The 24,997-nt window shown below is 38.1% G+C and overlaps 1 protein-coding gene and 1 pseudogene across 3 annotated transcripts in view; both read left to right on the top strand.

The window, feature by feature from the left end:
• The window catches only part of LOC105480862 (RAN binding protein 17), a 442,674-nt gene that overhangs the window by 26,331 nt on the left and 391,346 nt on the right, over positions 1–24,997 (top strand). For all 3 annotated transcript variants that reach the window (XM_011740055.2, XM_011740054.2, XM_011740056.2), the window contains exons 4-5: positions 8,932–9,098; positions 11,435–11,500. In XM_011740055.2, the coding sequence (XP_011738357.2) occupies positions 8,932–9,098; positions 11,435–11,500 (233 nt within the window). The remainder of the gene's footprint in view (positions 1–8,931; positions 9,099–11,434; positions 11,501–24,997) is intronic.
• LOC105480861 (tubulin epsilon chain-like) lies at positions 11,507–24,975 on the top strand (annotated as a pseudogene).

The raw sequence follows: 24,997 nt of genomic DNA, 5'->3' as shown, positions 1-24,997 counted from the left end.
ATCATTTACATCAGGTGTAACTCCCAATGCAATCCCTCCCCCTCCCCCCTCCCCGTGATAGGCCCCGGTGTGTGATGTTCCCCTTCCTGACTCCAGGTGATCTCATTGTTCAGTTCCCACCTATGAGTGAGAACATGCGGTGTTTGGTTTTCTGTTCTTGCGATAGTTTGCTGAGAATGATGGTTTCCAGCTGCATCCATGTCCCTACAAAGGACACAAACTCATCCTTTTTTATGGCTGCATAGTATTCCATGGTGTGTATGTGCCACATTTTCTTAATCCAATCTGTCACTGATGGACATTTGGGTTGATTCCAAGTCTTTGCTATTGTGAATAGTGCCGCAAAAAACATACACGTGCATGTGTCTTTATAGCAGCATGATTTATAATCCTTTGGGTATATACCCAGTAATGGGATGGCTGGGTCATATGGTACATCTAGTTCTAGATCCTTGAGGAATCGCCATACTGTTTTCCATAATGGTTGAACTAGTTTACAATCCCACCAACAGTGTAAAAGTGTTCCTATTTCTCCACATCCTCTCCAGCACCTGTTGTTTCCTGACTTTTTAATGATCGCCATTCTAACTAGTGTGAGATGGTATCTCATTGTGGTTTTGATTTGCATTTCTCTGATGGCCAGTGATGATGAGCATTTTTTCATGTGTCTGTTGGCTGTATGAATGTCTTCTTTTGAGAAATGTCTGTTCATATCCTTTGCCCACTTTTTGATGGGGTGGTTTGTTTTTTTCTTGTAAATTTGTTTGAGTTCTTTGTAGGTTCTGGATATTAGCCCTTTGTCAGATGAGTAGATTGCAAAAATTTTCTCCCATTCTGTAGGTTGCCCGTTCACTCTGATGGTAGTTTCTTTTGATGTGCAGAAGCTCTTTAGTTTAATTAGATCCCGTTTGTCTATTTTGGCTTTTGTTGCAGTTGCTTTTGGTGTTTTAGACATGAAGTCCTTGCCCATGCCTATGTCCTGAATGGTATTACCTAGGTTTTCTTCTAGGGTTTTTATGGTATTAGGTCTAACATATAAGTCTCTAATCCATCTTGAATTATTTTTCATATAAGGAGTAAGGAAAGGATCCAGTTTCAGCTTTCTACTTATGGCTAGCCAATTTTCCCAGCACCTTTTATTAAATAGGGAATCCTTTCCCCATTTCTTGTGTTTCTCAGGCTTATCAAAGATCAGATGGCTGTAGATGTGTGGTATTATTTCTGAGGACTCTGTTCTGTTCCATTGGTCTATATCTCTGTTTTGGTACCAGTACCATGCTGTTTTGGTTACTGTAGCCTTGTAGTATAGTTTGAAGTCAGGTAGCATGATGCCTCCAGCTTTGTTCTTTTGACTTAGGATTGTCTTGGAGATGCGGGCTCTTTTTTGGTTCCATATGAACTTTAAAGCAGTTTTTTCCAATTCTATGAAGAAACTCATTGGTAGCTTGATGGGGATGGCATTGAATCCATAAATTACCTTGGGCACTATGGCCATTTTCACAATATTGATTCTTCCTATCCATGAGCATGGTATGTTCTTCCATTTGTTTGTGTCCTCTTTTATTTCACTGAGCAGTGGTTTGTAGTTCTCCTTGAAGAGGTCCTTTACATCCCTTGTAAGTTGGATTCCTAGGTATTTTATTCTCTTTGAAGCAATTGTGAATGGAAGTTCATTCATGATTTGGCTCTCTGTTTGTCTGTTACTGGTATATAAGAATGCTTGTGATTTTTGCACATTAATTTTGTATCCTGAGACTTTGCTGAAGTTTCTTATCAGCTTAAGGAGATTTTGGGCTGAGACGGTGGGGTTTTCTAAATATACAATCATGTCATCTGCAAACAGGGACAATTTGACTTCTTTTCCTAACTGAATACCCTTGATTTCTTTCTCTTGCCTGATTGCCCTAGCCAGAACTTCCAACACTATGTTGAATAGGAGTGGTGAGAGAGGGTATCCCTGTCTTGTGCCAGTTTTCAAAGGGAATTTTTCCAGTTTTTGCCCATTCAGTATGATATTGGCTGTGGGTTTGTCATAAATACCTCTTACGATTTTGAGATACGTTCCATCAATACCGAATTTATTGAGAGTTTTTAGCATGAAGGGCTGTTGAATTTTGTCAAAGGCCTTTTCTGCATCTATTGAGATAATCATGTGGTTCTTGTCTTTGGTTCTGTTTATATGCTGGATTACATTTATTGATTTGCGTATGTTGAACCAGCCTTGCATCCCAGGGATGAAGCCAGCTTGATCATGGTGGTTAAGCTTTTTGATGTGCTGCTGGATCCGGTTTGCCAGTATTTTATTGAGGATTTTTGCGTCGATGTTCATCAGGGATATTGGTCTAAAATTCTTTTTTTTTTGTTGTGTCTCTGCCAGGCTTTGGTATCAGGATGATGTTGGCCTCCTAAAATGAGTTAGGGAGGATTCCCTCTTTTTCTATTGATTGGAATAGTTTCAGAAGGAATGGTACCAGCTCCTCCTTGTACCTCTGGTAGAATTCAGCTGTGAATCCATCTGGTCCTGGACTTTGGTTGGTAGGCTATTAATTATTGCCTTAATTTCAGAGCCTGTTATTGGTCTATTCAGGAATTCAGCTTCTTCCTGGTTTAGTTTTGGGAGAGTGTAAGTGTCCAGGAAATTATCCGTTTCTTCTAGATTGTCTAGTTTATTTGCGTAGAGGTGTTTATAGTATTCTCTGATGGTAGTTTGTATTTCTGTGGGGTTGGTGGTGATATCCCCTTTATCATTTTTTATTGCGTCTATTTGATTCTTCTCTTTTTTCTTCTTTATTAGTCTTGCTAGCAGTCTATCAATTTTGTTGATCTTTTCAAAAAACCAACTCCTGGATTCATTGATTTTTTGGAGGGTTTTTTGTGTCTCTATCTTCTTCAGTTCTGCTCTGATCTTAGTTATTTCTTGCCTTCTTTCAATGTGTTTGCTCTTGCTTCTCTAGTTCTTTTAATTGTGATGTTAGAGTGTCAATTTTAGATCTTTCCAGCTTTCTCTTGTGGGCATTTAGTGCTATAAATTTCCCTCTACACACTGCTTTAAATGTGTCCCAGAGATTCTGGTATGTTGTACCTTTGTTCTCATTGGTTTCAAAGAACATCTTTATTTCTGCCTTCATTTCATTATGCACCCAGTAGTCATTCAGGAGCAGGTTGTTCAGTTTCCATGTAGTTGAGCGGTTTTGATTAAGTTTCTTTTTTTTTTTTTTTTTTTTTTTTTGAGACGGAGTCTGGCTCTGTCACCCAGGCTGGAGTGCAGTGGCGCGATCTCGGCTCACTGCAAGCTCCGCCTCCCGGGCTTACGCCATTCTCCTGCCTCAGCCTCCCGAGTAGCTGGGACTACAGGCGCCCACCACCTCGCCCGGCTAGTTTTTTGTATTTTTTAGTAGAGACGGGGTTTCACCGTGTTAGCCAGGATGGTCTCGATCTCCTGACCTCGTGATCTGCCCGTCTCGGCCTCCCAAAGTGCTGGGATTACAGGCTTGAGCCACCGCGCCCGGCCTTGATTAAGTTTCTTAGTCCTGAGTTCTAGTTTGATTGCACTGTGGTCTGAGAGACAGTTTGTTATAATTTCTGTTCTTGTACATTTGCCGAGGAGTGCTTTATTTCCAAGTATGTGGTCAATTTTGGAATAAGTGTGATGTGGTGCTGAGAAGAATATATATTCTGTTGATTTGGGGTGGAGAGTTCTGTAGATGTCTATTAGGTCTGCTTGCTGCAGAGATGAGTTCAATTCCTGGATAGCCTTGTTAACTTTCTGTCTCGTTGATCTGTCTAATGTTGACAGTGGAGTGTTGAAGTCTCCCATTATTATTGTATGGGAGTCTAAGTCTCTTTGTAAGTCTCTAAGGACTTGCTTTATGAATCTGGGTGCTCCTGTATTGGGTGCATATATATTTAGGATAGTTAGCTCTTCCTGTTGAATTGATCCCTTTACCATTATGTAATGGCCTTCTTTGTCTCTTGATCTTTGATGGTTTAAAGTCTGTTTTATCAGAGACTAGTATTGCAACCCCTGCTTTTTTCTGTTCTCCATATGCTTGGTAGATCTTCCTCCATCCCTTTATTTTGAGCCTATGTATGTCTCTGCATGTGAGATGGGTCTCCTGAATACAGCAGACTGATGGGTCTTGACTCTTTATCCAATTTGCCAGTCCGTGTCTTTTAATCAGAGCATTTAGTCCATTTACATTTAAGGTTAAGATTGTTATGTGTGAACTTGTTCCTGCCATTATGATATTAACTGGTTATTTTGCTCATTAGTTGATGCAGTTTCTTCCTAGCCTTGATGGTCTTTACATTTTGGCATGTTTTTGCAATGGCTGGTACCGGTTGTTCCTTTCCATGTTTAGTGCTTCCTTCAGGGTCTCTTGTAAGGCAGGCCTGGTGGTGACAAAATCTCTAAGCATTTGCTTATCTGTAAAAGATTTTATTTCTCCTTCACTTATGAAACTTAGTTTGGCTGGATATGAAATTCTGGGTTTAAAATTCTTTTTAAGAATGTTGAATATTGGCCCCCACTCTCTTCTGGCTTGTAGAGTTTCTGCCGAGAGATCTGCTGTTAGCCTGATGGGCTTCCCTTTGTGGGTAACCCGACCTTTCTCTCTGGCTGCCCTTAAGATTTTTTCCTTCATTTCAACTTTGGTGAATCTGGCAATTATGTGTCTTGGAGTTGCTGTTCTCGAGGAGTATCTTTGTGGCTTTCTCTGTATTTCCTGGATTTGAATGTTGGCCTGCCCTACTAGGTTGGGGAAGTTCTCCTGGATGATATCCTGAAGAGTGTTTTCCAACTTGGTTCCATTTTCCCCCTCACTTTCAGGCACCCCAATCAGATGTAGATTTGGTCTTTTTACATAATCCCATACATCTTGCAGGCTTTGTTCATTTCTTTTTCTTCTTTTTTCTTTAGATTTCTCTTATCGCTTCATTTCATTCATTTGATCCTCAATCGCTGATACTCTTTCTTCCAGTTGATCGAGTCAGTTACTGAAGCTTGTGCATTTGTCACATATTTCTCGTGTCATGGTTTTCATCTCTGTCCGTTCGTTTATGGCCTTCTCTGCATTAATTATTCTGGTTATCAATTCTTCCACTCTTTTTTCAAGATTTTTAGTTTCTTTGCGCTGGGTACGTAATTCCTCCTTTAGCTCTGAGAAGTTTGATGGACTGAAGCCTTCTTCTCTCATCTCGTCAAAGTCATTCTCCGTCCAGCTTTGATCCGTTGCTGGCGATGAGCTGCGTTCCTTTGGAGGGGGAGATGTGCTCTTATTTTTTGAATTTCCAGCTTTTCTGCCCTGCTTTTTCCCCATCTTTGTAGTTTTATCTGCCTCTGGTCTTTGATGATGGTGACGTACTGATGGGGTTTTGGTGTGGGTGTCCTTCATGTTTGATAGTTTTCCTTCTAACAGTCAGGACCCTCAGCTGTAGGTCTGTTGGAGATTGCTTGAGGTCCCTTCCAGACCCTGTTTGCCTGGGTGTCAGCAGCAGAGGCTGCAGAAGATAGAATATTGCTGAACAGCGAGTGTACCTGTCTGATTCTTGCTTTGGAAGCTTCCTCTCAGGGTTGTACTCCACCGTGTGAGGTGTGGGGTGTAGGTCTGCCCCTAGTGGAGGATGTCTCCCAGTTAGGCTACTCAGGGGTCAGGGACCCACTTGAGCAGGCAGTCTGTCCATTCTCAGATCTCAACCTCTGTGTTGGGAGATCCACTGCTCTCTTCAAAGCTGTCAGACAGAGTCGCTTGCGTCTACAGAGGTTTCTGCTGCTTTTTGTTGTTGTTGTTGTTGTTTAGCTGTGCCCTGTCCCCAGAGGTGGAGTCTACAGAGACTGGCAGGCCTCCTTGAGCTGCTGTGAGCTCCACCCAGTTCGATCTTCCCAGGGCTTTGTTTACCTACTTAAGCCTCAGCAATGGCGGGCGCCCCTCCCCCAGCCTCGCTGCTGCCTTGCGGTTAGATCGCAGACTGCTGTGCTAGCAATGAGGAAGGCTCCGTGGGCGTGGGACCCTCTCGGCCAGGTGTGGGATATAATCTCCTGGTGTGCCTGTTTGCTTAAAGCGCAGTATTGGGGTGGGAGTTACCCGATTTTCCAGGTGTTGTATGTCTCAGTTCCCCTGGCTAGGAAAAAGGGATTCCCTTCCCCCTTGCGCTTCCCAGGTGAGGCAATGATGCCTCGCCCTGCTTCAGCTCTCGCTGGACGGGCTGCAACAGCTGACCAGCACCGATTGTCTGGCAGTCCCCAGTGAGATGAACCCAGTACCTCAGTTGATAATGCAGAAATCACCTGTCTTCTGTGTCACTCGCGCTGGGAGCTGGAGACTGGAGCTGTTCTATACGGCCATCTTGCTCCCTGCTGATGTTTTAAATGATTGTAATTATTGGTGCTTACTGAATTGGAACAATCTTATAGTTTGTATAAAAAGCATAACATGAGAATATTTTGTCTAAAACATTCAACTAAAGTAACAGAAACATATTCTAGTGAATTTTTTTTTTCTGCTTTAGATAATGAATTTATTGGCCCCGGGTACCTTTGTTTGGGCAGTCTGGGAGCATGTCCTTGTTGGTATCTAGCTGTCAATGTGAAGCTTGGGTTGTCTCCCATTTGTTTGTTTTATTATTATTTTGAGTTTGCCCTCCTCCTAGTGGTTACCACTACCCATATATGGTTTGCCTGTGCCCACTCCAAGATGAGCATTTTCAAGATATTAAAAATAAAAGTGTAATTGAAGTAAATACACTGGATTTTCTTTTATATTCAGGAAGCAGTGTTATCTTCTTAAGTTTTGTTATTGAAACAAAAGATTACATGCAACAAAGGTTAGAACCATTTTACTGTGATTCATAGGAGAAACCTCTCTGAAATCTGTCCTAATGCTAAGGAAATTATGCTTTTTTTCAAAATATATTTTATCTTTTTAATTATATAACAGTATTTTAATATTAATAAAAATTAAGGTTGAAGTATAATAGTTACAAGAACTTTTTTAAATATCAAGAATCTTACTACAGTTATCAAGAATGCGTGTTGAATACATTCTTGGATTTTGGAGTTGTTTCCATCAAGGCTGTTTTTAATTAAATATTGAGGTATTTACCTTTTCTTTACTCTTTTCCCAAATGGCATGCTGGCCTTTCAGGCCAAAGTGGAAATGGAGTTTTTTCTCTTTTAAAAATTCTTGTAATTTTCTGAGAGACTTCTTGGTGTATTTGTTATCTGACTTCATTAGTCAACTAGAAAGCTCATAACTGAATTTACTACCCACTTGTAACAGTTGTGATGTATTACCTTTATTACAAGCTTGACTTTCCTATTCTACTCATGCTTTCTTGAATTAATATATTTATTTTATCATATTGTACTATTTGTGTTTGTTTTTTTGGGGACAGCATCTCAGTCTGTCACCCAGGCTGAAGTGCAGTGGCACCGTCATTCTCAGCATCCCGAGTAGCTAGGACTGTAGGTGCATGTCACAATACCCAGCTAGTGTTTTAACAGTTTTTTGTAGAGATGGGGTTTATTTGTATTTTTAATGCTACCTCAAGAAGACAGTGTATAGTCACTTTTGCTGTAATATGACATGTTCCTAAAAGTGACTGTGCTATGCAGTGCTGCATAATAAAAAGCACAGGGCTTATGAGAGAAATTAGATTATGAAAATAAAATTTAAAAGTCTTGTCAGTGACATATTTTAAAAAAGGTAGAAATCAAATCAAAGGTTAGTAGAGTTTTACACATGTTAAATGGTTAAGAAAAACATAGTACAATAAATATGACACTCTATCTTGGGAAAGACCTGAAGTTTGTTCATAGAAGTGGGCCTCAGAAGGGTTGCAGCTTGTGAGTTATTGTAAAGTGGTGAAAGAAAGATGATCTGAAATAGTATGGAAAAATATAGTACCAGATAAGGATGGGTGGGGTTGATGATACATAGTAGATGTTTGAGGTGTATGCATTTTGTTGGTAGCTTAGTTCAATTTGGCCTCTATATTAGTCGATTCTCACAATGCTATAAAGAAATATCTGAGACTGGGTGATTTATAAAGAAAAGAAGTTTAATTGGCTCATGGTTCTGCAAGCTGTACAGGTAGCCTGGCTGGGGAGGCCTCAGGAAACTTCCAATCATGGCAGTAGGTGAAGGGGAAGCTGGCATGTTTTACATGGCTGGAGCAGGAGGAAGAGAGAAGGGGGAAGTGCTACACACTTTAAACAAGAAGATCTAGTGAAAATTACTGTCATGAGAACATCAAGATGGTAATCTGCCCCCATAATCCAGTCATCTCCCAACAACAGGTCCCTCCTCCAACACTGGGGACATGAGACTTGGGCAGGGACACAAATCCAAACCATATCAGCCTGGTTTCAGTTTTCTGCATTCAGCTAGCATTTTTTGGTAGATAAAATCATGCAGAAACAAAAGTGACGTATATAACAAAAGTGTTCTATTCAGGTTTTTCCCTAATATATCAAATGCATTGGAACAAATTTGCTTTTCCAAAACAAGCCTAATAAAATAACTATATAAATAAATATGTATCTTGAGTAGAGCTATTAACTTTTTGTCACAGCATGTCATTGCCACCTCTTTTTCTGTTTTTTTTTTCCCCCCACAAATACTGCAACTTTTTTGTGTAAAGTTGACAAAATTCTTTTTTTTTGTTTTTTTTTTTTGTTTTGTTTTTGTTTTTTTACTTTAAGTTCTGGGATACATTTGCTGAACATGGAGGTTTGTTACATAGGTATATATGTGCCATGGTGTTTTGCTGTACCTATCAACCTGTCATCTAGGTTTTAAGCCCTGCATGTATTAGGTATTTGTCTTAATGTTCTCCCTCCCGTTCCCCCCATCCCCACCTCTCTTTCTTCATATGATTCACATTATGTTGTTTCTAAAAAGTCCAAATGATCATGGAGTGTTTTCTTTGTAGGAAACTACATTCTGAATTATGTGGCATCACAACCCAAGCTGGCCCCCTTTGTCATCCAAGCTCTTATTCAAGTCATTGCTAAAATCACTAAGTTGGGGTGGTTTGAGGTTCAGAAAGAGCAATTTGTCTTCAGAGAAATTATTGCTGATGTGAAGAAGTTTCTCCAGGTAAGAAGTCGTTGCTACATTGTTAGAACATCACTACTTGCTTTTTTGGTTTAGAATACTGCTCTGCTTAAAGCCATATGGTTTGTTTTGTGACTACTAGTACCATGTTAATTAAGATTTATTATTTATACTCTGGATCCTTTATCATTTATTGTCAGTAAATGAGGGTCCTGCTGTTACACAATTTCCAAACCAGAAGAATGTAAATAATCATGTTTTCTAATTCCAAAATGTATGTTCGTTTATGACATGTATGTCTATGTACTGTATATATATAAAATATGTACATAATGCTTTTCATAGATTATGTAATTAAATGTTCGTCACAACCTAAAATGAAACGGATTTTATTTTGTAAATAAGAAAACAGGCTAAGCAGGGTTAAATTTCTGTAAGATTGCATGGTGGTGACTGATTAAAGCATACAGCTAGCACTTTTAACAAGCCTCCAACTTATGATACATTTTAAAATTTTTACCCTATACCACATTGACTATATTAGTTTCTCAAGAATGTTTTCAATTTGATCATTACATGTTGTGTATAGGTATCAAATAGGTACAGCTATTATATATCAATAAAGAATGGTTATTTTAAAAACAGTATTTTTAACCTAAGTGATTAAAATAAAGTCATAGCATATGCACATTTAACTTGCATAAATTCAGATATATTCCAGACTGCCAAAAAAAAAAAAAAGAAAAAAGAAATAAAGGTAGGAAAGCATTAAACTAAATTATGCCAGTGATTCCATGTCCTGAGATGATATATCTCTGGAGATAGATATATATATATATCTTTCTTGACCTAACCCTGACCCTGCATCATGAGAAAGTCAATTTTGGCTTTAGTGTTTTAGTATTCTAGAATATTACTGTATGGTTCCTTTGGGTATTAGTAGCTTTTTTGAATTTTGTCCTAAAAATTATTTTAAGTTTGTCACATTTTTAACAGCCTGAACTTTTGTGCGTTCTCTTTTTTCTATTATTACAGCCCTCTTGCTGCCACACTCCAAACATACTTATGTGTCTCCTTTCTACTTATATACTCAGGAGATCCTACTGTCATCTAGGGCAGTGCTATTCAAATTACTGGTCTTCAGCAAGATAAGGAGCTTACGTAAGACTGTGAATGAACATAGTGCCTTCTTCATTGAGAAAGACTTGCTATGAAAAAAAAAGCCAGCTAACCTAAACAGTGTACTTTGTGACTTAGCTGTTTTATAGTCTGTTACATGCTGTTTATTGTGTCACAGACCAGTAACTATTTTCAGATTAGAATTGAGTTTGTAGATCATCAGTCAGCTGGTTTTAGCAATTGGTCAGGTTACCACACTTTGGGGAACACGAACCTGGTATACACATCGGATGGATGTTTCAGTGTGTAGGAAATCTGGAGCTCAGTTCAGACACTCAGACTGTCCTGAAAGGCCATAAATAATTAAAATGCAAAAATTGTGGGACTTTTTTTTGTTCTGAGGTAATTTGAATTTAATTACATCCAGTGATAATGGAATTCTGTGATAGTTCAAAGGGATGACCAACTATAAAATTAAGATTTGAAAAATGTATCTATCATCTGTGTCAGTTTTTAAAAATGATTGCAATGTAATTGGATGCCACATTTATGATTTTCATAATTCCAGTATGATTTCACACAAGGGTAGTTTGTTAGTAATGTGCATATAAAGTCTGAATTTTAATGATAGAAAATGTGAGGTTAAATTGGAAGCTGATTAAATTAAAAACATTGTGTAGTCATGTATTTATCCCATTGCATTGTGTACTTTACATGCCATCATTATAGGTATGTAACAATTGCATACACATGCACAATTAATGTTAAAAGAGCCTAAGTGATCCTATCTGATGTTAGAACAAGAGATTTGAATTAGTTATTGAGCTATTTATTATTTATTTATTGAGTGCCTCTATCTCAGTAGGCTTTAAGCAAATTATACAGCTAAAAGCATTTATTGCTTATTTTTAATCTTGGTCTTATAAAAAGTATTAAGCTAAATTCTTGTATTTTGAAACTTTGTTTGTTTGTCCTAAGTGCTGGAACCATTTTGTTGAGTATCTTGCATTTATAAGGTAGGAGCTTTTTCCCATTTAGCTCTGTGTACCTAAATTTATCCTTCAAAAAATAGGTTTGAAATTATTTTGTTTATAGAAATCATAGTGATTTTTCTTTATATGTTAAAATTTTATTTCAATTTTGTGATTAAGTAAATGTGGTGTTTTAGTCTTTAATTATTTGTAAATATTACTTGGTGCACACATTAAGAACTAATCATTTGTCTCCACTTAGACTAAACTTTGCTATTTTCTCCAAAGGGTACTGTGGAACACTGCGTAATAGGAGTAATAATCCTTTCTGAATTGACTGAGGAAATGAACCTGGTAAGCAAGCCTTTCCATCTAACAGGAGCCTGAGTTTGTTTAAGTAATGCTGTTTCTTTTCTGCATTTATTTGTGGCAAAATAGACAGCCTTCTTTTTGTGGCATAAAACCCTGAATAATCAAGTTTTTTTGTGTCTGTCTGTCTCTTTTATTGATGGGGTAATTAAGTGGTGGAATATTTGCATTGTTATTGAAAATATCTGCAACAGTACAGAGTATTACAAAGAACAGAGAATTAGACATGGTTCTTGCTCCATGGGCACTTGGAGAATTGTCCTTTTACCTCATATACGCCAACCATAAGAAATATATGCAAAAGAGAAACAAACCTTTATTCACTTACAAATAAAATAGAGGTGGTTTGAGGAATTGGTTCTCAACAGTGGATATGCAGCAGTACTCATAAAAAAAACAGGCCTTTTTTTGGCTGGGCGCGGTGGCTGACGCCTATAATCCCAGCACTTTGGGAGGCTGAGGCAGGTGGATCACCTGAGGTGAGGAGTTCGAGACTAGCCTGGCCAACATGGAGAAACTCCATCTCTACTAAAAATATAAAAACTAGCCAGGCATGGTGATGGGCGCCTGTAATCTCAGCTACTGGAGAGGCTGAGACAGGAGAATTGCTTGAACCCGGGAGGCGGAGGTTGCAGTGAGCTGAGATCATGCCACTGCACTCCACCCTGGGTGACAGAGCAAGACTCAGTCTCAAACAACAACAGCAACAACAACCATGAACAATACAGGCCTTTTGGGTTGCAGGCAGAATGCAGAGGCCGGTGTGGCTCACAAGCGCCCCCAGCTGGCTGTGCACCAGCATAACCCAGTTGGTGGTCATATTGGTTGGCCAATGCGAAAACCAGATCAGCTGCTGCTTCTGGGACCTGGTGCTAAGGGAGCATGCTGCGGTCAGCCAGAAAGGAATTTATTATGAGGCAATAAGCAGCTTCTTTAGAACTGTGGATACCAGCCATCTTGATTGGCATGGAAGAAGGGATAGTGAGTGAAATTCTTCGGGGACCAGTGAGAGATGTATTTGATACCAAACAACTCATCACTGATATTTCTGGCTCAGGAAATAATTGGGCTGTGGATCACAAAGGTTTTGGTAGTCTTTTTCAAGACCAGGTTTTAGAGAAACTCAGAAAGTTGGCAGAGCACTGTGATTGCTTGCAGTGTTTCTTTATAATACATTCCGTGGGAGGAGAATCAGGATCTGGACTTGGCACATTTCTTCTTCTTTTTTATTATTTTTTTAAATATTCCATTGCATTTGTGTGTATGTACAACCATATTTTCTTTATTATTGTACTTTAAGTTCTGGGATACATGTGCAGAATGTGCAGGTTTGTTGCATAGGTATACACGTGCCACGGTGGTTTGCTGCACCCATCAACCAGCCATCTACATTAGTTATTTTTCCTAATGCTATCCTTCCCCTAGCCCCCTAACCCCCAATAGGCCCCAATGTGTGATGTTTCCCTCCCTGTGTCCATATGTTCTCATTGTTCAACTCTCACTTATGAGCGAGAACATGCGGTGTTCGGTTTTCTGTTCCTGTGTTAGTTTGCTGAGAATGATGGTTTCCAGCTTCATCCATGTTGCTGCAAAGGATATGAACTCATCCTTTTTTATGGCTGCATAGTATTCCATGGTGTATATGTGCCACATTTTCTTTATCCAATCTATCATTGATGGACATTTAGGTTGGTTCCAAATCTTTGCTATTGTGAATAGTGCTGTAATAAACATACGTGTGCATGTGTCTTTATAGTAGAATGATTTATAATCCTTTGGGTGTATACCCAGTAATGGGATTACTGGGTCAAATGGTGTTTCTGGTTCTAGATCCTTGAGGAATTGCCACACTGTCTTCCACAATGGTTGAACTAATTTACATTCCCATCAACAATGTAAAAGTGTTCCTATTTCTCCATATCCTCTCCAGCATCTATTGTTTCATGACTTTTTAATGATCGCAAATCTAGCTGGCGTGAGATGAGATCTTGCTTTATGAATCTGGGTGCTCCTGTATTGGGTGCATATATATTTAGGATAGTTAGCTCTTCTTGTTGCATTGATCCCTTTAACATTATGTAATGCCCTTCTTTGTCTCCTTTGATGGTATCTCATTGTAGTTTTGATTTGCATTTCTCTAATGACCGTTGATGAGCTTTTTTTCATATGGTTGTTGGCCACATAAATGTCTTCTTTTGAGAAATGTCTGTTCATATCCTTTGCCCACTTTTTGATTTTTTGTTGTTGTTGTTGTTGTAAATTTGTTTAAGTTCCTTGTAGATTCTGGATATTAGCCCTTTGTCAGATGGATAGATTGTAAACATTTTCTCCCATTCTGTAGGTTGCCTGTTCACTCTGATGATAGTGTCTTTTGCTGTGCAGAAGTGCTTTAGTTTAATTAGATCCCATTTGTCAATTTTGGCTTTTGTTGTCATTGCTTTTGGTGTTTTAGTCATGAGGTGTTTGCCCAGGCCTATGTCCTTAAGGGTATTGCCTAGGTTAGGGTTTTTATGGTATTAGGTCTTATGTTTAAGTCTTTAATCCATCTTGATTTAATTTTTGTGTAAGGTGTCAGGTAGGGGCCCAGTTTCAGTTTTCTGTATATGGCTAGCCAGTTTTCCCAATACCATTTATTAAATAGGGAATCATTTCTTGTTTTTGTCAGGTTTGTCAAAAATCAGATGGTTGCAGATGTGGGGCATTATTTCTGAGGCCTCTGTTCTGTTCCATTAGTCTACATATGTGTTTTGGTACCAGTACCATGCTGTTTTGGTTACTGTAGCCTTGTAGTATAGTTTGAAGTCAGGTAGTGTGATGCCTCTCCAGCTTCGTTCTTTTTGCTTAGGATTGTCTTGGCTATATGTGCTCTTTTTTGGTTCCATATGAAATTTAAAATAGCTTTATCTAATTCTTTGAAGAAAGTCAGTGGTAGCTTGATGGGGATAGCATTGAATCTATAAATTACTTTGGGCAGTATGGCCATTTTCACAGTATTGATTCTTCCTATCCATGAGCATGGACTGTTTTTGCATTTGTTTGTATCCTCTCTTATTTACTTGAGCAGTGGTTTGTAGTTCTCCTTAAAGAGGTCCTTCACATCCCTTGTAAGTTGGATTCTTAGGTATTTCATTCTCTTTGTATCAGTTGTGAATGGGAGTTCACTCATGATTTGGCTCTCTGTTATTGGTGTATGGGAGCGCTTGTGATTTTTGCACATTGATTTTGTATCCTGAGATTTTGCTGAAGTTGCTTATCAGCTTAAGGAGTTTTGGGGCTGAGACAATGGGGTTTTATAAATATACAATCATGTCATCTGCAAACAGACAATTTGACTTCCTATCTTCCTATTTGAATATCCTTTCTTTCTTTCTCTTACCTGATTGCCCTGGCCAGAACTTCCAATACTACGTTGAATAGGAGTGGTGAGAGAGGGAATCCTTGTCTTGTGCCGGTTTTCAAAGGGAATGCTTACAGCTTTTACCCATTCTGTATGATATTGGCTATGGGTCTGTCATAAATAGCTCTTATTATTTTGAGATATGTTCCATCAATACCTAGTATATTGAGAGTGTTTAGCATGAAGTGTTGTTGAATTTTATTGAAGGCCTTTTCTGCCTCTATTGAGAAAATCATGTGGTTTTTGTCATTGGTTCTGTTTATGTGATGGATTATGTTTATTGATTTGCATATGTTGAACCAGCTTTGCATCCCAGAGATAAAGCCCACTTGATTGTGGTAGATAAGCTCTTTGATGTGCTGCTGAATTTGGCTTGCCAGTATTTTATTGAGGATTTTTGAGTTGATGTTCATCAGGTTTAGTGGCCTGAAATTTTCTTTTTTTGTTGTGTCTCTGCCAGGATTTGGTATCAGGATGATGCTGGCCTCATAAAATGAATTAGGGAGGAGTCCTTCTTTTTCTATTGATTGAAATAGTTTCAGAAGGAATGGTACCAGCTCCTGTTTGTAACTCTGGTAGAATTAGGTTGTGAATTTGTCTGGTCCCAGGCTTTTTTTGGTTGGTAAGCTATTAATTATTGCCTCAATTTCAGAGCCTGTTATTGGTCTATTCAGGGATTCAACTTCTTCCTGATTTAGCCTTGGGAAGTCTATGTGTCCAGGAATTTATCCATTTCTTCTAGATTTTCTAGTTTATTTGCGTAGAGGTGTTTATAGTATTCTCTGATGGTAGTTTGTGTTTCTGTGGGATCAGTGGTGATCTCCCCTTTATCGTTTTTTATTGTGTCTGATTTTTCTCTCTCTCTTTTTTTTTTATTTTTTGTTAGTCTGACTAGTGGTCTATCTATTCTGTTAATCTTTTCAAAGAACCAGCTCCTGGATTCATTGATTTTTTGAAGGGTTTTTTGTGTCTCTGTCTCCTTCAGTTCTGCTCTGATCTTAGTTATTTCCTGTCTTCTGCTAGCTTTTGAATTTTTTTGCTCCAGCTTTTCTACATCTTTTAATTGTGATGTTAGGGTGTCCATTTGATGTCTTTCCAGCTTTCTGGTTGTGGGCATTTAGTGCTATAAATTTCCTTCTAAACACTGCTTTAGCTGTGTCCCAGAGATTCTGATACATTGTGTCTTTGTTCTCATTGGATATAAATAACTTATTTATTTCTGCCTTAGTTTTGTTATTTACCCCAGTAGTCATTCAGGAGCAGGTTGTTCAGTTTCCATGTAGTTGTGCAGTTTTGAGTAAGTTTCTTAATCCTGAGTTTTAATTTGATTACACTGTGGTCTGAGAGACTGTTATGATTTTGGTTCTTTGCATTTGCTGAGGATTGCTTTACTTCCAATTATGTGGTCAATTTTAGAATAAGTATGATGTGGCAGTGAGAAGAATGTATATTCTGTTAATTTGAGGTGCAGAGTTCTGTAGATGTCTATTGGGTCCACTTGGTCCAGAGCTGAGTTCAAGTCCTGAATATCCTTGTTAATTTTCTTTCTTGTTGGTCTCTCTAATATTGACAGTGGGGGTGTTAACGTCTCCCACTATTATGTGGGAGTCTGAGTCTCTTTGTAGGTCTCTAAGGACTTGCTTTATGAATCTGGGTGCTCCTGTATTGGATGCATATATATTTAGGATAGTTAACTCTTGTTTCGTTGATCCCTTTAACATTATATAATGCCTTTCTTTGTCTCCTTTGATCTTTGTTGGTTTAAATTCTGTTTTATCGGAGACTAGGATTGCAACCCCTGCTTTTTTTTGCTTTCCATTTGCTTTGTTAATCTTCCTCCACCCCTTTATTTTGAGCCTATGTGTGTAGGCTACGTGCAAAGGCACATGAGATGGATCTCCTGAATACAGTGTACTGATGGGTCTTGACTCTTCAATTTGTCAGTCTGTGTCTTTTAATTGGGGCATTTAGCCCATTTACATTTAAGGTTAGTATTGTTGTATGTGAGTTTGATCCTGTCATTATGAGTCTAGCTGGTTATTTTGCCTGTTAGTTGATGCAGTTTCTTCATAGTGTTGATGGTCTTTACAATTTGGTATGTTTTTGCAGTGGCTGGTACCAGTTTTTCCCTTCCATATTTAGTGCTTCCTTCAGGAGCTCTGTTAAGGCAGGCCTGGTGGTGACAAAACTCTGTAAAGGATTTTATTTCTCCTTTGCTTATGAAGCTTAGTTTGGCTGGATATGAAATTCTGGGTTGAAAATTCTTTTCTTTAAGAATGTTGAATATTGGCCTCCACTTTCTTCTGGCTTGTAGGGTTTCTGCCAAGAGATCTGCTGTTAGTCTGATGGGCTTCCCTTTGTGGGTAACCCAACCTTTCTCTCTGTCTGCCCTTAACATTTTTTCCTTCATTTCAACCTTGGTGAATCTGACGGTTATGTGTGTTGGGGTTGCGCTTCCCTAGGAGTGTCTTTGTGGTGTTCTCCGTATTTCCTCAATTTGAACGTTGGCCTGTCTTGCTAATTTGGGGAAGTTCTCCTGGATAATACCCTGAAGAGTGTTTTCCAACTTGGTTACATTCTCCCTGTCACTTTCAGGTACACCAATCAAATGTAGGTTTGGTCTTTTCACATAGTCCCATATTTCTTGGAGGATTTGTTGATTCCTTTTCATTTCATTTTCTCTAATCTTGTCTTCACACTTTATTTCATTAAGTTGTTCTTCAATCTCTGATCTCCTTTTTTCCGCTTGATCAATTCGGCTATTGATACTTGTGTATGCTTCACAAAATTCTTGTGCTGTGTTTTTCAGCTCCATCAGGTCATTTATGTTCTTCTCTAAACTGGTTATTCCAGTTAGCAATTCCTCTAACCTTATTTCAAGGTTCTTAGCTTCCTTGCATTGGGTTAGAACATGCTCCTTTAGCTCAGAGGAGTTTGTTATTACCCATCTTCTGAAGCCTCCTTCTGTCAATTCGTCAAACTCATTCTCCGTCCTGTTTTGTTCCCTTGCTGGCGAGGAGTTGTGATCCTTTGGAGGAGAACAGATGTTCCAGTTTTTGGAATTTTCAGCCTTTTTGCACTGGTTTTTCCTCATCTTCGTGGATTAATTTACTTTTGGTCTTTGACGTTGGTGACCTTCGGATGGGGTTTTTGTGTGGACATCCTTTTCGTTGATGCTGATGCTATTGCTTTCTGTTTGTTAGTTTTCCATCTAACAGTCAGGCCCCTCTGCTGCAGGTCTGCTGGAGTTTGCTGGAGGTCCACTCCAGACACTGTTTGCCTGGGTATCACCAGCGGAGGCTGTCACCAGTGGAGGCTGCAGAACAGCAAAGATTGCTGTCTGTTTCTTCCTTTGGAAGCTTTGTTCCAGAGGGGCCCCCGCCAGATGCCAGCCGGTGCTCTCCTGTGTGAGGTGTCTGTTGATCCCTGCTGGGAGATGTCTCCCAGTCGGGAGGCATGGGGGTCTGTCCCTTAGCAGAGCTTGGGAGAGCCCCTTCTCTCTTCAGAGCTGGCAAGGGGAACATTTACCTCTGCTGAAGCTGTACCCACAGCTGCCCCTTCCCCCAGGTGCTCTGTTCCAGGGAGATGGGAGTTTTATCTGTAAGCCCCTGACTGGGGCTGCTGCCTTTCTTTCAGAAATGCCCTGCCCAGAGAGGAGGAATCTGCAGAAGCAGTCTGGCTACTGCGGTGGGCTCTGCCCATTTTGAACTTCCTAGTGGCTTTGTTTATACTGTGAGGGCAAAACCGCCTACTCAAGCCTCAGTAATAGTGGATGCCCCTCACCCCCACCAAGCTGGAGCATCCCAGGTTGACTTCAGACTGCTGTGCTGGCAGCAAGAATTTCAAGCCAGTTCATCTTAGCTTGCTGAGCTCCGTGGAGGTGGAATCCTCTGCTCTAGACCACTTTTCTCCCTGACTTCAGCCCCTTCTCCAGGGGAGTGAACGCTTCTATTTTGCTACTGTTCCAGGTGCCACTTGGCACATTTCTTTTAAAGATGCTTGAAGATAAATTCCTAGAAGTTTGTAGATTTATGACCTCCATTTATCCTTCCGGTGAGGAGGATGTCATAACTTTACCTCATAAGGGCATCTTGGCGATGAAGGAACTTAATGAGCGTGCAGACTGTGTGTTGCCCATTGACAGTCTTTATTTGACATCATTAGCAAAATTGACCTCGTAGTGAATTCTGGAAAGTTGGGTACAACTGTAGATGCACTTCAAGTGCTGTGGCTCTAAAGAGCGGCATAATAAGCCCTTTGTTGCAGTCAACAACATTGTGGCAAATTTGCTCAACCTAACAAGCTCTGCAAGATTTGAAGGGTCCCTTAATAAGGACTGTAATGAAATCAGCATGAATTTGGTTCCTTTTCCTTAGCTTCATTATCTTGTATCAAGCCTAACACCTCTATGTACGCTGGTCGATGTTAGCATTCCTACTAAAAGATTGGATCAGATGTTTTCAGATGCCTTTAGTAAAGATCACCACCTGCTTCAGGCAGACCCCAAACATAGTCTTTACCTCACCTGCGTGCTCATGGTTAGAGGAAATGTACAGATTTTACATCTTCGCAGAAATATTGAAAGATTAAAATCATCTCTACAATTTGTCTTCTGGAATCAAGAAGGCTAGAAGACCAGCCTGTCCCTCCTATGGGCCATTTTTATTCATTATTAGCTTTAGCAAATAACACACGTGTGAAGCCGACATTCATGGAACTGAAAGAGAGATTCATGAGGCTCTGCAAGAAAAAAGCTCACCTTCATCGCTGTCTACAAGTTGAAGGGATGGAAGAAAACTATTTCACAGAAGCTGTGTTATTTTATCAGCACTCATATGGGAGTGGCCACAACTGTATGAGTGGACGCCACAAAAAACATAACCTGTACAAGATTTACTGAGCCTAAGCATAGCCGTGTAAAAAAGAAACTCTCCAAAATGCTTTCTTAATTTCACATTGTTTTTATCTCACCTTTCTGTTTCAGCATTTCTTTGAGATTCAGAAAGTCCAGTTTGTTTTTAATGTTAGGAAATATTTTTGTCTAAAAGAGTGATTTCTGTTTAATCACAATTTGTTGATAATACCAATGTGTGAAATTAGTGAAATCGTAGTACCTGAACTTCAGACATTTGTCCTCAGAAAAGTCCCCCTTTCTAAAATTGAGAGAATGGAGTTCTTCCGTATTATGTCATATTTGTAACCTCTTATTTAGGCATTTATGCACTGATAGTCGTGTCTTCGATAAAAATATTGTACAGATATTTATTTATCATTTATATTTTGATATTCTATTTAAATTCTCCTGATTCTGTAAAAATAGGTACTGGGAGTAGAGGAATATAATATAAGTATTTCTGTGTAATATCCACTAACTATTCAGGGATAGATTTTATTCCAACTATTAAGGAGGTTTTGTTTCTTCTTTAGATAAGAACTTGTTTGTTCAAAAGAATTCTAATTTGTATACTTAACATGTATTGGTATTACATTTTTTAAATAATTACTTATCAAACCAGTTGATTTTATAATAATAAATGTTTATATTAAAAAACAAAACAGGCCTTTTTTCACTCTATGGCTCCTAGCTTGGATTTTTACCCTGTACAGGGAGAGTTTTCAGAAGCTGTGCTTCTCTCCAGCAGTGCTTTTATGATCTGAACATGTTATCGCCTGTTCGTTTGCACATAACATGGTTCTAAACAGAATGAAAGCAGAAGTTGCGTTCTATGTGGAATAATTTTATAATAAAGAGGAAAGTAGTGTTTAAAAACTGTCATCTTCAGTGGTACGTGTTTGCGTGTGTGCATGCATGTCCATGCACACATATAGATGTATATATGTAGAAGAGTTTGCATACTCAGGATCACTTGCCAGCTCCCTTTGGAGTAACAATATAGCCATGTGCATAAAAAAATACAAAAGAACCATTTTCTACTTGTGTTCAATCAGAAATTAGAAAATATTTTTAGATTTATAGGATGGATTTCTAAAATTTAAAGTGATCTCTTAACTTATCATGGCTGTCACCTTCCTGACTCCTCCACCCCAGAGTATGTGCTGTGTGTTTGTGTGTACATAGATATCTATTAATAATACTGTGTTGGCAGGGATGTTATGACAGGGATAATCTTATTGAACTCTAAATATGTCTGAAGAACTGTAGCTTCCTTCCAAAAAAACTACATTTAAATATTTACAAGTGAATAGTATGATAATCTCATGTACTTGTCATCTTCATTTTACAACTTTTTGCTAATTTTGAAACTAGCAGTTTGATTCATTTCCTGCTTCTCAGCATAATAGGAAAATAGTCTGCTCTGAAAATGAGAGTTTGCTGTGTTTAGAGTATCACTGAAATAAGACTAGTTAATGTGAAGTTCTGGTAAATGTGTAGTTTAGAGAGCAATAGGTTAGCTTCTTTTTTTAAACTAGCAAACTTGCAGAAAAGTTGTAAGTATAGTCCAGAGAAGTTTTTTCTCAACTATTTGACACTAAGTTGCTGATATGGTTCTCCACCACCAGGGAATTTAGTGTATTTCCTACACACAAGGACATTCTTCTACATAACCACAATACAATGTTAAAATCAGAAAATGAACACTGGAATTATTCCCACTATCTAATCCTCATACCCCATTCAAGTTTCACCGGTTATCCTCAAAACACTCTTTCTAGCAAAAGAACCAGTTTAGGATTGTGTATCACATTTAGTTCTTCTGTTTTATTAGTCTCCTTCAAACTAGAGAAGAATTTCTCAATCTTTTTCACTTTCATGGCCTTGACATTTATGAAGATTATATGCCAGTTGTTTTGTAAAACGTCCCTCAATTTGGGATTGTCTGTTTCCACATTATTAGATTCGGCTTATGTGAATTTGTCAGGAATGTCACAGAAATGATACTGTGGCCATCTCATTGCCTCCTATCAGGAAGCACGTGATGATTTGTCACATTACTGATGATGTTCACTTTGATCTCTTAATTAAGATGAACTTCTCTGGGCTCCTCCATTGTAGACTTATTCTTTTCCCTGTTGTAATTAATACATATTTTATGAAAAGGTACTGAAGTCTCTGAAAATATTTTGTTCCTTATCAGACTTTCAACTTACTGATTTGTTAATTTGTATTAGTATGGATTCCTTGTTTCATTTTATTTAATAGGTTATAATTCATTGCTAACATTATTTGTTTTGTTGCCCAGATTTTCCAAGATTTGACCAATAGGACCTTTTTCAAGCTGATCTTTGTGTCCATTGACATTTCCTCACCATTCTTTGGGTTCTTTCTTACCTTCTGGCACAAGATAGTCCAAGCTTTTCTTGCGTTGAACCAGGCATCTTTTAAGAAAAGCTTTAAGGTCTGAAGTGTGATTTTGGCTTTATATGGTGAAAAATATATATGGCTTCTCTGGAGACATTTCATTCAGCCTAATTTTATGACATTTACAATTTCAGCTAGCATTTATTAAGCATTTCTGAACCAGGAAGTAGGGAGATCTATAATGCATGAGGAGAATTAAATATTCTGGTTATCAGATATGAGCCAGATAAATTCATGTAGTATCCATAACAGGATGTGTCTTTTAAGAATAGGATCTATGCTTGAGTTTTCCTAAAAGTTAGGAGGCTTATATAAGATATCCTGCTGTTTTAGAAGCTAGAGTTTCTGTTCCTGGAGTATATTCGCTATCTAGTCATTAAGAAGTAAAACATCCCGTGCCTCCGAGGTAGAGGCATATATATGCAATAGAAAATGGATGTGCAATCCTTCTTCTCAAAAGATTGGATATCTAAATGAGTAACCCAAGTGAAATAAGCATGCAGTCCTTTAATATAACTCTGGGATAAGACGTGGAGTGGTATTTTTGCTCTATTTTTACCTTTTACAAACTTCTTAGCTTCTTTAAAACTTACATATTTACCTGTAAAGTGAGAATGACAACTACTTACATGGATCTTACTAAGATTATATTAACTTGCACAGGACTTAGTGTGTAGAAAGTGGTCAGTACACCTAAGTTTCTTTCCATATTATGGATGTGATAAGAGTGAGAAGTTAGTCTAAGATAGTGTGCCTGTAAACTTGAATTTCTCATCTTTTAAAATCATCCTTTATTTCAAAACTCGTGTTTTAAAAAGATAAAATGTGTCTCACAGATTAGTTTGAAAGAATAAGCGAAATAATATGTGAAGAATACTTTATAAATTGCAATTATAATGCTCTTTGCTTTTAATTTGTATTAAGGAAAAATATTTTTATATATTGGGGAAAGTGTTGTAGGAGAGACAGACTTTGAGACTTGATTTAAATTAATCAAGAGAGGCATTAAAAATAGGCAGAAAACGTGAACAGACACTTCTCAAAAGAAGGCAAGTGGCCAAAAAACATGAAGAAATGTTCCACGTTACTAATCATCATAGAAATGCAAATCAAAACCACAATGAAATACCATCTCACACCAGTCAGAATGGCCATTATTAAATAGTCAAAAAGCCACAGATGCTAGCAAGGCTGTGGAGAAAAGGAAACTCTTATGTTGGTGGGAATGTAAATTAGTTCAGCCACTGTGGAAAGTAGTTCAGAGATTTCTCAAAGAACTTAAAATAGAACTACTATTCAACCCAGCAATCCTATTACTGAGTATATATCCCCCAAAACCCAAATCTGTCAAAAAGAAACATGCACTTCCATGTTCATTGCAGTACTATCCAGAACAGCAAAGACATGGAATCAACCTTAGTACCCACTGACGGTGGATTGGATAAAGAAAAGACACGTATACCATGGAATGTTATGCAGCCATAACAAATAATGAAATCACGTCCTTTGCAGCAACATGGATGCAGCTGGAGGCCCTTATCCTAAGCAAATTAATACAGGAGCAGGAAACCAAATACCACATGTTCTCACTTACCAGTGGGAGCTAAACACTAGATACTCGTGGACATAAAGATGGCAACAGTAGAAACTGGGGACTACTAGACAGGGGAGAGATAGAAAGGAGTAAAGGTTGAAAAACTAACTTTTGGGTGACAGGATCATTCATACCCCAAACCTCAGCAACATGCAGTGTACCCAGGCAGCAAACCTACACATGTACCCCCACAAGCTAAAATGAAAGTTGAAAAAAAAAATTAGGAACACTGAAAATGCTAATTTAAATCTTACACATTGGGTATAGGTTCCATAACTACTTTGTGTAATCATTTGGCCTTCTGTTATGTTTCATCTTTTATAAGGAAATATGGCAATTGAGTGTAATCTAAATTATATGTTGGAGCTTAGGAGGTATCACATAATCAATTTTGAGTCCGTTGCTTCTTTCCGATCTATAAACACTAGCAAGGAAAATGGTTTGTTTTCTTCTTCCACATAGCAATAAAAATAAATAGTAATGCTATCGCAACTGTAGACCATAGTGTTAATGTTAGTATGAGTGTCAGACTTCAGCTTTGCCTGTTTCCTATTGATAAATGGAAATATTAATGGTATTAATAGTATAATTTTGAATATACTACATTTTAGGTTAGAGGCCTAATAGCTAGTCTTAGTTTATTCTTAAAAATTATTTGTCATTAGCTAATAAAGTATTCAGAGGGAATATACTATTCCTTATATAATAAATCAGATTTCTGATTATTTATAATTTCTGCCTTGTTTTCATAGTATCAAAGATATATGAACCAATGACATATATGGTATATATAGGAATATCACTTTCAACTAGAAGAATTTTTCTGTGGCTAATTCAGTTTGCTTATTCATAGACAAAGTTAGAATTTGGAGAATGTCTTGGAGATTTCTTATTTTACAGGTGGAATGTGAGGAACAGGGAAGTTGTTACTGCATGGTGTAAAATATGGTACATGGTTCAGGAGTTAATAGTCTTAGTATCTATTTTTATTTTGTAATCTGTATACTGCCTCTGAAAGTGTGATTCACTTTGGTTTTTAGAATTGGGTTGTAGGAAGAACATTAAATTAAAACAGTCTAGAAACTTGGGTTCTACTCAAGTTTATTTCCTTTTTTTTTTTTTTTTTTAATAAATTTTGCTTTGCTTTTTCATAGGTCTGGTTAAACTAAT

This window comes from Macaca nemestrina, chromosome 6 (genome assembly GCF_043159975.1).
Source record: "Macaca nemestrina isolate mMacNem1 chromosome 6, mMacNem.hap1, whole genome shotgun sequence".
Classification (NCBI taxonomy): domain Eukaryota; kingdom Metazoa; phylum Chordata; class Mammalia; order Primates; family Cercopithecidae; genus Macaca; species Macaca nemestrina.
Note: the sequence above shows the minus strand (reverse complement) of the source record. Positions and strands in the feature narration are given on the sequence as shown.